The 14,441-nt window shown below is 48.0% G+C and overlaps 2 protein-coding genes across 3 annotated transcripts in view; both read right to left on the bottom strand.

Annotated features, from left to right (window-relative positions):
* hhat (hedgehog acyltransferase) overlaps positions 1–14,441 on the bottom strand; it is a 390,783-nt gene that overhangs the window by 101,332 nt on the left and 275,010 nt on the right. The window lies entirely within an intron of this gene.
* On the bottom strand, positions 3,762–7,832 carry LOC147121114 (uncharacterized). Its single transcript, XM_085977630.1, has 2 exons — positions 6,499–7,832; positions 3,762–4,158 (listed from the first exon to the last, which is right to left on the bottom strand). The coding sequence occupies exons 1-2, from the start codon at positions 7,549–7,551 to the stop codon at positions 4,075–4,077; spliced, it is 1,137 nt and encodes a 378-aa protein (XP_085833756.1). The 5' UTR covers positions 7,552–7,832; the 3' UTR covers positions 3,762–4,074.

Here is a 14,441-nt window from a genome sequence, read left to right as displayed (position 1 = left end):
ACCATTATAACATTACTGAACAACAGAACTAACGGGCAAACTGCCAAAAGTAGACCTGAGGTCTGATGTAATCACATGTAGGTCCACCTCCCCACTGGCATCAAGCAACCCATGTACAGGAAAATATTTAGGGGTCGATTTTCATTGAGCAGTCGGGAAGGAGGCAGGACTACAACTTTCGGGTTTTAGTCCCGCCTACATCGACGTCCGGCCAATCCACGCGATTTTCCCTTGATTGACCTTGTTGAGCCTGCCCAGCGGGCTCAGCAGGCCAATTAAGGGCCACCCGGCAACAGGTGACGTCACAGACTGAAATTTCATCTGCCAAGACGTCTTGACAGATGAAATATCAGTGTTTCACAGCTGTTTGAAGCTGTCAAACACTGACAGTCTGACTTCTAACCTAAGTCCTTCTACGCAGACTCAGTTAGAACTCTCACCAGCAATGAAAGCTGAAGGCTGTCACTTCTGACAGATCGCAGCCATTTTGCTTTCAGTGCCGGCTGAGTGATGGACTCCCGAAACCTAGAGGAAGAAAGGCTGTAAAGGTAAGTACAGGTAAATTAAACTTCTTTACACTTTAGACACACCAAACACACTTACCTTTGCACTCATGCACCCATCACTCACCTGAACACTGACATTGCGACCCCTCCAAGTCCTTCAACCCGACGGCCCGCCTGCTCTAACCTGGCGTGGTTTGGAGCCGTCGGGAATCCCACACGACACCCCTCAAAATAGGGATTAGGCTAAAAACTGCCTGTTAACTACCTGTTAACAGACAGTTAATTGGCACTAATCCCTTCCCGTCTCGGGTCGGCGGGTCCCAGTGCGGGGCGGGTACCCGCCTCCTATGAAACTTACGTGGAGGCGGGTTTTGGGCGGGATGGTGTCGGGACCCCCGAATTCGGGATTTTGGCGCCCCGCACGCCTAAAAGCCCGCCTCACGGCACACTGAAAATCAAGGCCCTAGAGTTTATATCCTTACTGTGAAACATGTAACTAATTTTGGAGTAATTTCATAATATAAACTTTGAATACCTACAGAACTTCATTATGTAGAGAGTTGTTGGAGCATGGACTGCTTTGTTACAGAGAATAGTTGAGGCAGAGACCATTGTATATTTTAGGGGAAAATTGGATAAATATTTGAAGCAAAGGAAGATACAGGGCTATGAGGAGAGACTGTGGGTTAGTGGGATTAGTTTTGGATTGCTCTAGCAAAGAGCTGGCATATATGATGGGCCAAATGGCTTCCTTCTGTGCTGTAAACTTATATGGTTCTATGATACTAAATGGCACTACAGATCAAGGGTGAACAGACATGCACCTGAAATTAAAACAGGCTATAAATACCACGATATTCGAAATTAAATTTCACTATTTTTCCAAGGTCTCCGCAGCTCTTCCACCAAAGTTACAGCAGATGAGCAGGTAAACCCCTGCGGAAATTCATCCCTGTATATCTTACTCTTTCATCGCTGGTAGTAAATGTTATTGCCTGCAGGTGGTGAGTGGCATGGTTCAACATAATTACTAATACAAAAGCAAAATATCGCGGATGCTGGAAATCTGAAATAATGACCTGCTGAGTATTTCCAGCATTTTCTGTTTTTATTTCAACAAATTACTGTTGTTTTACATGGTTCACTAGAGTATCAATATGCCAACCGCAGGACAAAATAGTTCTTAAAAACTGTAGTAGGCATGATCGGGTCCAGGCACAGCAGCACCAATACTACTGCTCTTCCGTGTCTGGATGTCTCTGCATTTCACTAGGTTGACTTCATGCTATATTATGGGATCAGCTTAGTTAAATAATTAGCACGTGACATGTTAGTAGCAGCTAGATGTTGAGATGGGTTATCTGATTCCAGCAGCTCTTAAAGGTCTACTAGTTAATCTTAAAGGAAAAGTGGGTGGACCTTAAAAAAAACAAGTGCAGAGGCAGAGCAGCGCTCGTTCAAAATGTTGCTTTGTTAGTGCTTCTTCAGGAGGTGCTGCATAGGATGATTATTTTTTGGAGGTGATTGCACGTCAACTACAAGAGAAATGCAGGGAACAACACCAACAGTACATGGCCTTCTTTGGTCTCACAAAGGCCTTCGACACTGTCAACCGTGAGGGATTATAGAGTGTCCTCCTCAAATTCGGCTGCCCTCAAAAGTTTGTCACTGTCCTCTGCCTGCTTCACGACGACATGCAAGCCGTGATCCTGACCAACGGTTCCACCACAGACCCAATTCACATACGAACCAGGGTCAAACAAGACTGTGTCATCGCACCAACGCTCTTCTCGATCTTCCTTGCTGCAATGCTCCATCTCACCCTCAGTAAGCTCCCCACTGGAGTGGAGCTAATTTACAGAACAAACGGGAAATTGTTTAACCTCCGTCGCCTCCAGTCCAGATCTAAGGTCGTCCCATTCTCTGTCATCGAATTACAGTATGCAGACGATGCTTGCATCTGCGCTCACTCGGAGATCGAACTCCAAACCATCGTCAACACCTTCACCGAAGCGTACGAGAGCATAGGCCTTACACTAAACATCCGTAAGACAAAGGTCCTCTACCAACCTGCCCCCACCACACAGTACTGCCCCCTGATTATCAAAATCCACGACAAGGCCTTGGACAACGTGGACCACTTTCCATACCTCGGGAGCCTACTGTCAACAAGGACAGACGTCGACGACGAAGTCCAACACTGCCTTCAGTGTGCCAGTGCAGCCTTCGGCCGCCTGAGGAAGAGTGTGTTTGAAGACCAGGACCTCAAACCCGGCACTAAGCTCATGGTCTACAGAGCAGCACTGATACCCGCCCTGCTGTATGCCTCAGAGACATGGACCATGTACAGCAGGCACCTCAAAGCACTGGAGAGGTACCACCAACGCTGCCTTCGCAAGATCCTGCAAATCCATTGGCAGGATAGGCGCACCAATGTCAGTGTTCTTGCTCAGGCCAACATCCCCAGCATCGAAGCTTTGACCATGCTCAATCAGCTCCGATGGACGGGTTACATTGTCCGCATGCCTGATACGAGACTCCCAAAACAAGCGCTCTACTCGGAGCTCCGGCACGGCAAGAGACCCCAGGTTGGCAGAGGAAACGCTTCAAGGACACCCTCAAAGCCTCCTTGAAAACGTGTAACAACCCCACCGACACCTGGGAATCCCTGGCCCAAGACCGCACAAAGTGGAGGAGAAGCATCTGGGAAAGTGCCGAACACCTCGAGTCTCTTCGCCGGGAGCAAGCGTAAGCCAAGCTCAGGCAGCGCACATCAACCCAAGCACCCCACCCACCCACCCCTTCAACCATCGTCTGCCCCACCTGTGACAGAGACTGTAGGTCCCTGATGCACTATCAATTGCTACAAAAGACTGGAGATTGAGAAAGTAATAAACAGGCTTTTATTACCAAAGAACAGAGCATGCCTCTTGTGGTTGCCTGGTATCCAAAAGGGCCGGAGGCTTCTGAGCAGCGACCTTTATACCCAGCCATGAGGGTGGAGCCAGGGGCGGAGTCAGCTGAGGCATGCACAGACAAGTACAACAATATGCAAGAGTGAACAACAGTACTAACAGTGAACAACAATACTAACAACAGTGGTTTACCACATTCACCCCTTGTTTAGAATTGAGTCCGGCGGGGTGAAGTGCACTAAAAATTCGTGTACTGAAGTCTATCAGGAGGCCTTGTAAGCCGTCCTGAGCGTCGCAGCAGCGGCGGTGATGGTGCAGCATCCAACGGTGAACCCGGTGTCTCGTTCAGAGGAGGTGTAGCAGGTGGCGGACCCTGGGGCTGCTGCATGCCGTCTACAGGGGTCAGAGCATGGGTAATGGGAGGTAGCGATGGTGGTCTCTCAGAGGCACCCGAAGGTGCGAGGTCTCGTGCGGGGACTGTGTCCTGGGGGTAGGCAGGAGTAGCGGTGGGTGGCGAAGAGGGTGTTTCAGGAGCACCTGCAGGTGCGAGGTCTCGAATGGAGACCGTGTCCTCCCGCCCGTCCGGGTACACCACGTAAGCATACTGCGGGTTGGCGTGGAGGAGGCTCACCCTCTCGACCAGGGGGTCCGCCTTATGGGTCCTCACGTGCTTCCGCAGTAGGACGGGACCTGGAGAAGTCAGCCATGTTGGTAGCGAAATCCCCGACGTGGACTTCCTGGGGAAGGAGAACATTCTCTCGTGAGGAGTGGCATTGGTGGGTGTACAGAGCAGCGACCGAATGGAATGGAGCGCCGCAGGGAGGACCTCCTGCCAGCGGGAGGTCGGAAGGCCCTTAGATTTTAAGTTTAAAAGGACTGCCTTCCAGACTGTCGCATTCTCCCTTTCCACCTGGCCGTTACCCCGGGGGTTGTAGCTGGTGGTCCTGCTTGTAGCAATGCCTCTCGCGAGCAGGTACTGCCGAAGTTCGTCGCTCATAAAAGATGAGCCCCTGTCGCTATGGATATAGCTAGGGAAACCGAACAAGGCGAAGAGGTCATTCAGACATTTAATGACCGTGGTACTGGTCATGTCCGAGCAAGGGATGGCAAACGGGAAACGGGAGTACTCATCAATTATATTGAGGAAGTACACATTGCGGTCAGAGGAGGGGAGGGGCCCTTTAAAATCGATGCTCAGCCGCTCGAAGGGGCGCGTGGCTTTGATCAGGCTCGCTCTGTCTGGCCTATAAAAATGCGGCTTGCACTCGGCACAGATCTGGCAGTTCCTGGTCATGGTCCTGACCTCCTCGATGGAGTAGGGCAGGTTACGGGATTTGATAAAATGGAAGAACCTGGTGACCCCCGGGTGGCAGAGGTCATTGTGGAGGGTCTGTAGCCTATCAACCTGCGCGTTGGCGCACGTACCACGTGATAGGGCATCTGGGGGCTCATTGAGTTTCCCGGGCCGGTACAAGATATCGTAATTGTAGGTGGAGAGTTCGATTCTCCACCTTAAGATCTTGTCATTCTTGATTTTGCCCCGCTGCTTATTATGAAACATAAAAGCCACTGAACGCTGGTCAGTGAGCAGGGTAAATCGTTTTCCGGCCAGGTAATGCCGCCAATGTCGCACGGCTTCCACAATGGCCTGGGCCTCCTTTTCGACAGAGGAGTGTCGAATCTCGGGGCCCTGGAGGGTCCTTGAGAAAAAGGCCACGGGTCTCCCCGCCTGGTTAAGGGTTGCAGCTAGGGCAAAGTCGGATGCGTCGCTCTCCACTTGAAAAGGAAGGGACTCATCCACAGCGTGCATTGTGGCCTTCGCAATGTCTCCTTTTATGAGAGTGAAGGCTGCACAGGCCTCTGCTGTCAGGGGGAAGGAGGCGGACTTGATGAGGGGTCGGGCTTTATCCGCATAGTTGGGCACCCACTGAGCATAGTAAGAGAAAAACCCCAGGCATCTCTTCAGTGCTTTCTGGCAGTGGGGGAGGGGGAGCTCCATAAGGGGGCGCATTCTATCGGGGTCTGGGCCGATGACTCCGTTCTCCACTACGCAGCCAAGAATAGCAAGGCGCGTAGTACGAAACATACATTTGTCTTTGTTGTATGTGAGATTCAGCCGCTGGGCCGTCCGGAGGAATTTCTCTAGATTAACGTCGTGGTCCTGCTGGTCGTGGCCGCAGATGGTGACGTTGTCTAGATATGGGAAAGTGGCCTGGAGCGCGTTCTGGTCAACCATCCGGTCCATCTCCCGTTGGAAGACAGAAACTCCGTTGGTGACGCCGAAGGGAACTCTGAGAAAGTGATAGAGCCGACCGTCAGCTTCAAAAGCTGTGTACTGGCGGTCCTCAGCCCTGATGGGGAGCTGGTGGTATGCCGACTTCAGATCAATCGTCGAGAACACCCGGTATTGTGCTATCTGATTGACCATGTCAGATATGCGGGGGAGTGGGTATGCATCTAGTTGGGTGTAGCGATTGATCGTCTGGCTGTAGTCAATAACTAGGCGCTGTTTTTCGCCAGTCTTCACTACCACCACTTGTGCTCGCCATGGGCTGGTGCTACTTTCAATAATCCCTTCCTTCAGGAGTCTCGCTACCTCGGATTTAATGAAGCTCCTATCCCCAACACTGTAACGCCTGCTTTTGGTAGCGATGGGCTTACAGTCGCGGGTGAGGTTAGCGAACAAGGAGGGGGGGGGGGACTTTAAGGGTGGAGAGGCTGCAAATGGTGCACGGCGGGCGATTTAAAAGCTGCTGGCTGCAGACTGTGAGTGGGGGGAGGGGTCCGTCATACGCTAATGTGACACTCTTAAGGTGGCACTGAAAATCCAACCCCAGTAGAACGGCAGCGCAGAGATGGGGCAGGACCAGAAGTTTAAAATTTTTGTATTCTGTGCCCCTTACTGAAAGGGTCACTACACAGTAGCCACCGACGTCCGCTGACTGGGCTTTGGAAGCCAAAGAGATCCGATGGCGCGTCGGCAGGACCGGGAGAGAGTAACTGCGCACCGTGTCGGGGTGGATAAAGCTCTCCGTGCTCCCGCTGTCAAAAAGGCAGGTAGTGGCGCGGCCGTTTACCGTAATATCCATCATGGACCTGGACAGTTGATGAGGGAGAGATTGGTCCAGCGTCACGGAGGCCAGCGTATGGTCGAGCGAGTCGATGTGGTCGTCAGATGAGGCGGTGGTTGAGTCCGGGTCCCCCGTGGTTGAAGTCGGAGGCGTCCAAGATGGCGGACAAAATGGCGGCGCCCACGGTCCCGATCCCCACGCGGCTGGGGGAGCCCAAGATGGCGGACAAGATGGCTGCGCCCACGGTTCGCACGCAGCGCTGCTGGCGTTAGCGGTCTTCCCTTTGCAGGCGCTAACGTAGTGACCTTTCTTCCCGCAGCCGGAGCAGGTAGCATTCTTCGCGGGGCAGCGTGCTCTAGGGTGTTTAGCTTGGCCACAAAAATAGCATTTTTGTGCCTTGGACATCGCTGCAGCAGTCGGAGGTGGCGGTCCCATGGCCCAAGATTGCGGCGTCCACGGCGCGGGGCGATGAGTGGAGAAAGCGTCCATATTTCTGTGGGCCGCGTCGAGCGAGAGCGCGAGGGACACTGCCTTTGTCAGGTCTATTTCACCCTTCTCCAGCAGCCTCTGCCGGGAGTAGTCGGACCTTAGACCCGCAACGAAAGCGTCTCGTATCAGTCCCTCCGCATGTGCCGCGGCCGATACTTCCTTGCAGTCGCAGCCGCGTCCGAGTACCCGCAGTGCCCGTAGGAAGGCTTCCACCGATTCCCCGGGCTGCTGTCTGCGAGATCTTAAAAGGTGCCTGGCATAGACCGTGTTAACCGGGCGTGCATACTGCCCTTTCAGTAGGTCGATAGCCGCCGCGTAGGTCGTCGCATCTTGGATTAAAGTATAGACTTGGTGGCTCACCTTCGAGGCCAGGATTTTCAGTTTATTTTCATCAAGAGTCACGGTCGAGGCTTCCAGATACGCCTCAAAGCAACGCAGCCATTGTGCGAATTTAGTCGACGAACCTGCTTCTTGGGGGTCTAAGTCCAGGCATGTTGGTCTGAGGGCTCGCAGCAGCGCCTGCTGCTCAGCGTTTTGCGCCATCGGTTGATCAGCATCCGCAGCCAACATTTAACTTTGGTAATAAAATTGATGCACTATCAATTGCTACAAAAGACTGGAGATTGAGAAAGTAATAAACAGGCTTTTATTACCAAAGAACAGAGCATGCCTCTTGTGGTTGCCTGGTATCCAAAAGGGCCGGAGGCTTCTGAGCAGCGACCTTTATACCCAGCCATGAGGGTGGAGCCAGGGGCGGAGTCAGCTGAGGCATGCACAGACAAGTACAACAATATGCAAGAGTGAACAACAGTACTAACAGTGAACAACAATACTAACAACAGTGGTTTACCACAGTCCCGCATTGGACTCATCAGTCACCTGCGAACTCATTTTTAATGTGGAAGCAAGTCATCCTCGGTTCCGAGGGACTGCCTAAGAAGAAGAGATAAATGCACTTTTATAGTTCACCATTAGCCATTAACACATTAATTTGTGTACCAAGTAGCATGTACAACTTTGGGATATCTATGGAGGAGTCCACAACAACATCTGTATAATGCTGCATGAGTGCCTGGTGAAGCTGCAGACCAACATAGAGAGTATAGCAATTTCAGGGCCCTCTGCAGCAGAGTGAAGGTCTTAAATGCAGCCAAAGGTTCCTTAACAGGTTCTCAAGACTTTGGGCTGTAACTACAGTAGCCTTATCTGGATTCACCATGCTAAGGTATTATATTGAGACAGCCATTACATACCACTTAATCAACCTCATTGTTGCCCAGTGGTCTGCTTTCATAAATCTCTGGCCACACTGAGGATATCTTTCACCATGACTCATATTGATTACTCCCTGCCATCCCATTCAATTGATTACCAATATGTTACATAGCACAAAGGTCCAAGCAGCTATTGTATCAATCCCATGGTGCCTGTAGTTGCAGGACCATTCAATGACCAAGCACAAGATGATACTGGGCCATCTACATCTCTAGAGGCACACCAGCCATTCTCCTCACTTCCTCCTCCTAGTGGAGTAACACTTAGGAGAAGCACAAGATTTGGAAACAGAAGTACTTTCACTAAGGGGATGCACTGGGGCAGGGCACACTGCCCTACAGCACCCATTGTAAGTGTTAATAAAAATTGTGTTGTTTGATTTTGGATTGTGTCCTGGTAGTTCTTTTCGTATGAAGCATATGATAGAAATGGGGGGGAAATGATGTGGCATTCAAGGCAGTTGACTGATGCCTGGTTTAAATGGAGGTGTGGCTTGATATGGCAAGGGTACTGGACACATGTGAAGATAACTGTTGTGCATTGGAAGTTTTAGTCACGCAAGCAAATATGTGGTCTACTGGAACGATAGCAAAATACTGCAGATGCTGGAAATCCGAAATAACAACAGAAAATGTTGGAACAACTCAGCAGGCCAGGCAACATCCGTGGAGAGAAAATAGAGTCAACGTTTCGGATCAAACCCTTTGTCAAGACTGAAGGCCAGGCTGGGAGAGAACAAAAGAGAAGTGAAGAGACATTAAGAGGTATTCAAAACAAGACGAGATGGTGATAGGACTAGTGGAGACAAAAGAATCACAGCAGCTACAAGGATAAAAGACTGTGATGTGCATAATTCAATTCCTCTGGTCACACGCCAGCTGCACATTTATGGAGTGGAAGTCCTTTCCGTTCTTGAATGCAGTAGCATTGGAGCTAGGGTTGCATATGGCCACATAAGTGCAGCCAATAATATCCTGTACTCTGGAGAATATTGCAATACTAGAAGTGAAGGGCTCTTTCTATCTGCTAACTGTTTTCCAAAGGAAAACGGATGAAGTCACTAGCCCTGACAAACCATGCGCCAGTATCCTGCATGATGCAAGTGAGCATTTAAGGTTGGGAGATGTGACAGAGATCTCCTATGATTGCTTGAAATGAGTCTGCCACGTGAAAGTTCAATACAGCTGTTACCTTCACAGCCACTGGCAGGATTTCCAGATTTGGTTTAGGGGACCATAGTTCTGTGATGGTCTTCTCAAGATTTGGACATGTCCTAGTCTGATAGCCTGGTGCTGGCAGGTAGTGGCATAAGGATAGGTCGTAATTCAGGATCTAACGTGAAAACATACCTGTCTGGCATATCTCCTGTGATTCTTTTCCAGAATCTCCAAACAAATAGGTACACCCATAAGGATACCTATAGTTCCTCTCAAAGCAACAGACAAAGATTATTTGCTGGGGAAACAGGCACGATCATAGTTGCAGTACAGCTTCAAAAAGCCCCCAGTAAAGCTCCACAGAAGAGAAGTTTCACAGCTCTTTTTTCTTCCACAACAATACAGCAAAGAAGGAGTAAATTGCCAACTACTACATAGAAAATAGAGTAAGGACCAACCTAAAGGAAGACACCTCCCATGCAGCATCCATTTTATAGGGACATTTGAGTGTTTAGAGAGCTGTTTAGGTGCTCCAAATGGATTATGGGAACCTCCATGTAAATTATGGCCTTAATAAGCCCAGTACACAACTGGTGGGGTGGTTCAAAATGCCTCAGGCACTTCTGGGTCGCAGGCTTAGATGGTTCTAGGGAGCACACTGATGATGAGAGAAGAAAATTATATGGAAGTCAAATTAAAGGGATGGGGACAATTAAAGGAGTGTCACCAAATTCAGAAAGCCAAGGCTGAAGGGGCAGGGCATTAAGAAGCAGGAGGTACAAATGATGGGAAAGGGAATGCCAGTTGCTGGCATGAGTCTCAAAGCGAAGTGACAGACCAGCCCAGCACCTGACTCCCCCCACCTATTTAATGGCTACTGATGTCAAGATGGTGCTGCATGAGCTACTAGTGAGGAGGCTGATCCTCTGTACCACTCGATGGTACCATCCCACACGTCAGCACTGCAGTATGCCTGCTAGGTGGAGCAGCCAACATTGAGGTCAAGCTGGCCATTACTGTCTCTGCATGTACCAGTTCTATGCTGCATGGTAGTCACTGATATCCTTGTAGCTCCGCATAAGCTTCTCTTCTGATCCAGGCCCGAAGAAGAAGGTCCTCATGGTCTGTGACAGGTAGGTGTGCCAAGGGTTATAGAAACCTTTATAAAACACTGGTTCAGCCTCAACTGGAGTATTGTGTACAATTCTGGGCACCGCACTTTAGGAAGGATGTGATGGCCTTAGAGAGGGTGCAGAAAAGATTTTGAAAGAACATGATAAACGTTTTCTATGCAGGAGTGTGAGAGGTGCTGGAAGAGCCTTGTCAGATATGGGATCAGTTTTCAAGTCTGGGATGAATTGTGGACAAGTTGAATATCAATGATAGAAATAAATCTCTAATAAGTTTTGAATTCCTTGGTCTTTAAATGTCTGTTAAATAATTTGAACTGAAAATATTTCTATCAATGGAAAGTGCCTTAAAATATATTCTTATAGGAAGACATTAAAAGAGAGATAGGTAGTGATCTGGAAAACAATGACTATGAATCGGTTGGAATCAAGTCTACAGACCAGAGGAATGCATTTGATGAAATGAAATTAATTTTACTCTACTACCATCTAGCATCACCTGGACTGTAACACTGCAACCTAATTATAGTCATAATAATAACCTTGCTCTAAAGAAGACTGTAATGAATGGCAATCTGTAAGGCGTCTGTTCGACTGTAATCCCCTGATGAATATTGTGCCTTATTCAGATCAGGCGGAATCATAATTTGCACAATTTGTTGAGATACCAATTAACTATAATCAAAGATCCAATCTCATGTACAACAACAACTTTACAGAGTGTGCAAGGTGTGAAGCTGGCCAGGAGAACATTGGAATAGTCAATTCTAGAGGTAACAAAACCATGGATGAGGGTTTCAGCAGCAGATGAGCAAAGGCAGGGGCAGAGATGGGCGATGTTACAGAGGTGGAAGAAGGCACTTGTAATATATTATCACATGGTTTAGTATGAGCATGCTCAGTTCACTCTGGCCTAGTAAAGCAAGCACATGAACTAGCAACTGGTGTCTCTGTCCTGCATTTGTTCTACTCACATACATTACATTTTTGGCGACAAGAATGGGATCCCAAAGCCATTTTTAGGAATCACGGAAGGACGCAGTTTTCAACCTTTGTGTGGAAAAGTTTAAGGTGTATTTGTGACACCCAAACTGAATTTTTGTGATGTTTTACTGTTAATGCTCATACAGAATCATCTGTGCTTTGCCTTCATGTGTACAGCAACAGCAGCATTGATTCTCACAGGTACACAGGTAGCGTTTTGAGTCACTGAGTCACAATGGGATCGGGACAATCATGGCCTCACCTACGGGATTCATCGGAAGCCTCGGCATCTATGACTGAGCTCGCGAACCATTCAGTTCTTATATTGAGCGGATGGAGGTTTTTTTTAGGGCCAATAAGATTATTGACACTCTAGGTGCAGATGAGAATGTTCAAGCTCAAAATAAAGTAATTCATGAACGTTAAAAAGGAATTTTTCTAACAGCGATTGGGCCAGATGGCTACGGAACAACAAAGGAAGTGTCATTTGAAGACATTATTGAGAAATTCGAGGACCATTTCGAGCCAAAGCCATTAGAAATAGCAGAGAGCTATAAGTTTGGTACCAGAAACCAAAAACAAAGTGAAACCATCAGTGAGTACATTGTAGCTCTTAAAAACCTGTCTTTGCATTGTAACTTCGGCACATTTTTGGATCATGTGTTGCGAGATAAGTTTGTGTGTGGACTGGTGGATGTGCGCACACAGTCCAAGTTACTAAACACTCTGAACCTAATGTTTGACACAGCATGCAAAATTGCCCTATCTATGGAGATGGCGTCTAAGAATGCTAGGGAGCTCCGTCCAACTCAAGTGACTAGTGCAGCTGAGGTCTACAGTCAAAAAGCCACCGCCAAACCTAAAGTTGTGAGACCGAGTCAAAAGCATGTCAGTGAGAGCAGTTCAGTGAATTGTCATCACTGCAATGGAAATCACTCACCACAGACCCGCCAATACAGAAATGTGAAGTGTTTTCACTGCCAGAAGCAAGGCCATATTTCAACAGCTTGCAGAGCTAGATCTAAAGCAGGAGGTAAGAACCATTCTAGTGGCAATGCAAAGCAGTGACACCAAAAGGGAGGAATTCACAATATTGAAGTGAACACACTTGATGTTGAAGAACTAGGCATCTATAGTATCTGTGCCACTAGCAGCAATGCAAGCAGTCATGAGAAAGACTTATGTACAAAACGTTTGATCAATGAGCAATATATTGATATGTGTATCAACATGGCGGTGGACTGCTCTATCATGAGTAAGGACACATATGAGAGTAAGTTTAATCAAATATCACTTAAAGAGTAACAGAGTTAAAAACCTACTCCGGAGAAATCCTAGAGACATGTGGACAAATGGAATGTACAGTTCAGCACAATGGCCAGTCAGTAAAGCTGCCTATTATTGTAGCAAGCTACAACAACAAGCCAACCCTCATGGGCAAAGACTGGTTGAGAAAGTTAAAACTAGACGGGAAAAACATCTTCAGTATAGATGCTTCAAAGAAGTGACTCGACACAATGCTGAACAAGTATAAAAGCATGTTCTCAGACAGTTCTGAGGACATCACTGGGTATGACGCGCATATCTGCATCAAGTTCAATGCAAAGCCTGTCTATTGTAAGGCAAGGCCGGTCCCCTATGCGTTAAAAAGTCAGGTGGAGGAAGAGCTAGAGAAACTGAGAGAGAACGGAGTGCTAGTAAAAACTGACAAAAGTGAATGGGCTACCCCGATCGTGGTAGTGTCCAAACCAGACAAAACTGTACACTTGTGCAGTGACTACAAAGTTACTATCAACCAAGCAGTTGACGATGAGCAGTGCCCATTACCTACATCACAAGGTATGTATGCAGCACTCTCTGGGTCAAAAGTTTTCTTGAACCTTCACAAAGAGTGAAAGAAACTACGCGCAAATTAAAAAGGAAGCACACGCCATAGTGTTTGGAATCAAGAAATTCCAACAGTTCCTGATCGGCAAAAAGTTTACCCTGATAACCGATCACAAACTGATCCTAGCAATATTGGGGCCCAAATCTGCCATCCCTGCAATGGCCGCATCAAGAATGCAACGTTGGGCAGTGTTGTTGTCACAATATGACTACACGATTGAATATCGCACTTCAAAGCAAAACGCAATCGCAGATGCTTTGTTCAGGTTGCCACATGAAGACTCGTGTTGGGAGTGAAGGTGAGATTTTCACGCTAGGTGCAGTTGACAAAGACTTTTCCGTGAATGCAACTGAGATTGCAGATGAGATTCAAAAGGACTCGGTTCAGACTTTAGTCACCGAAGTACCAGGTTCAATCAAGTCTGAGATAGAAACAAGATCATCTTTGAGTTCAGAACCAGAACAAAACAGCCCAAAAATTGGTTCAACACCAAAACCTTTTGTAAGGAGATCAGGAAGGCTCCACAAACCTGTTATTAGACTGGATTTGTAGTTCATTTGTAGCATTTGTAGTTGATATAAAAGAAAAAGCTAGGAGTTTTTGTTATGTGGTACATGTAATGCTGGGAAAGGTGGGACCATAGTTTTGTTGTATTTGAGAGGGGAAATATGTACATTTTTTTTTAAGGGGAAAGCAGTGTAATGTATTATCACCTGGTTTGTCACATGGTTTAGTATGAGCATGCTCAGTTCGCTCTGGCCTAGTAAATCAAGCACATAAACTAGCAACTCGTATCTCTGTCCTTCATTTGTTCTACCCACACATATTACAGCAGTATTGGTGACGGAGCGGACATGTGGTCGGAAGCTCATCTCAGGGTCAAATAGGATGCCAAGGTTGTGAACGGCCTGGTTCAGCCTCAGACAGTGACCAGTGAGAGGGATGGAGACGTGGGTAGGGAACGGAGTTTGTGGTGAGGACCGAAGACCCAATGGCTTCGGTCTTCCCAACATTTAGTTGGAGGAA

The sequence above is a fragment of the Somniosus microcephalus genome, chromosome 3 (genome assembly GCF_052327205.1).
Source record: "Somniosus microcephalus isolate GS21.2 chromosome 3, FLI_Smic_1.0, whole genome shotgun sequence".
NCBI classification, from domain to species: domain Eukaryota; kingdom Metazoa; phylum Chordata; class Chondrichthyes; order Squaliformes; family Somniosidae; genus Somniosus; species Somniosus microcephalus.
Note: the sequence above shows the minus strand (reverse complement) of the source record. Positions and strands in the feature narration are given on the sequence as shown.

What these genes read in the sequence shown, in the direction of transcription:
- LOC147121114 (XM_085977630.1), bottom strand. Translation starts at nt 7,551, where the DNA reads ATGTTGGCTGCGGATGCTGATCAACCGATGGCGCAAAACGCTGAGCAG. An exon ending in GGTCCATGATGGATATTACG is followed by an intron (nt 4,159 to 6,498) that starts GTAAACGGCCGC and finishes CTCCTTCCCCAG; the next exon opens with GAAGTCCACGTCGGGGATTT.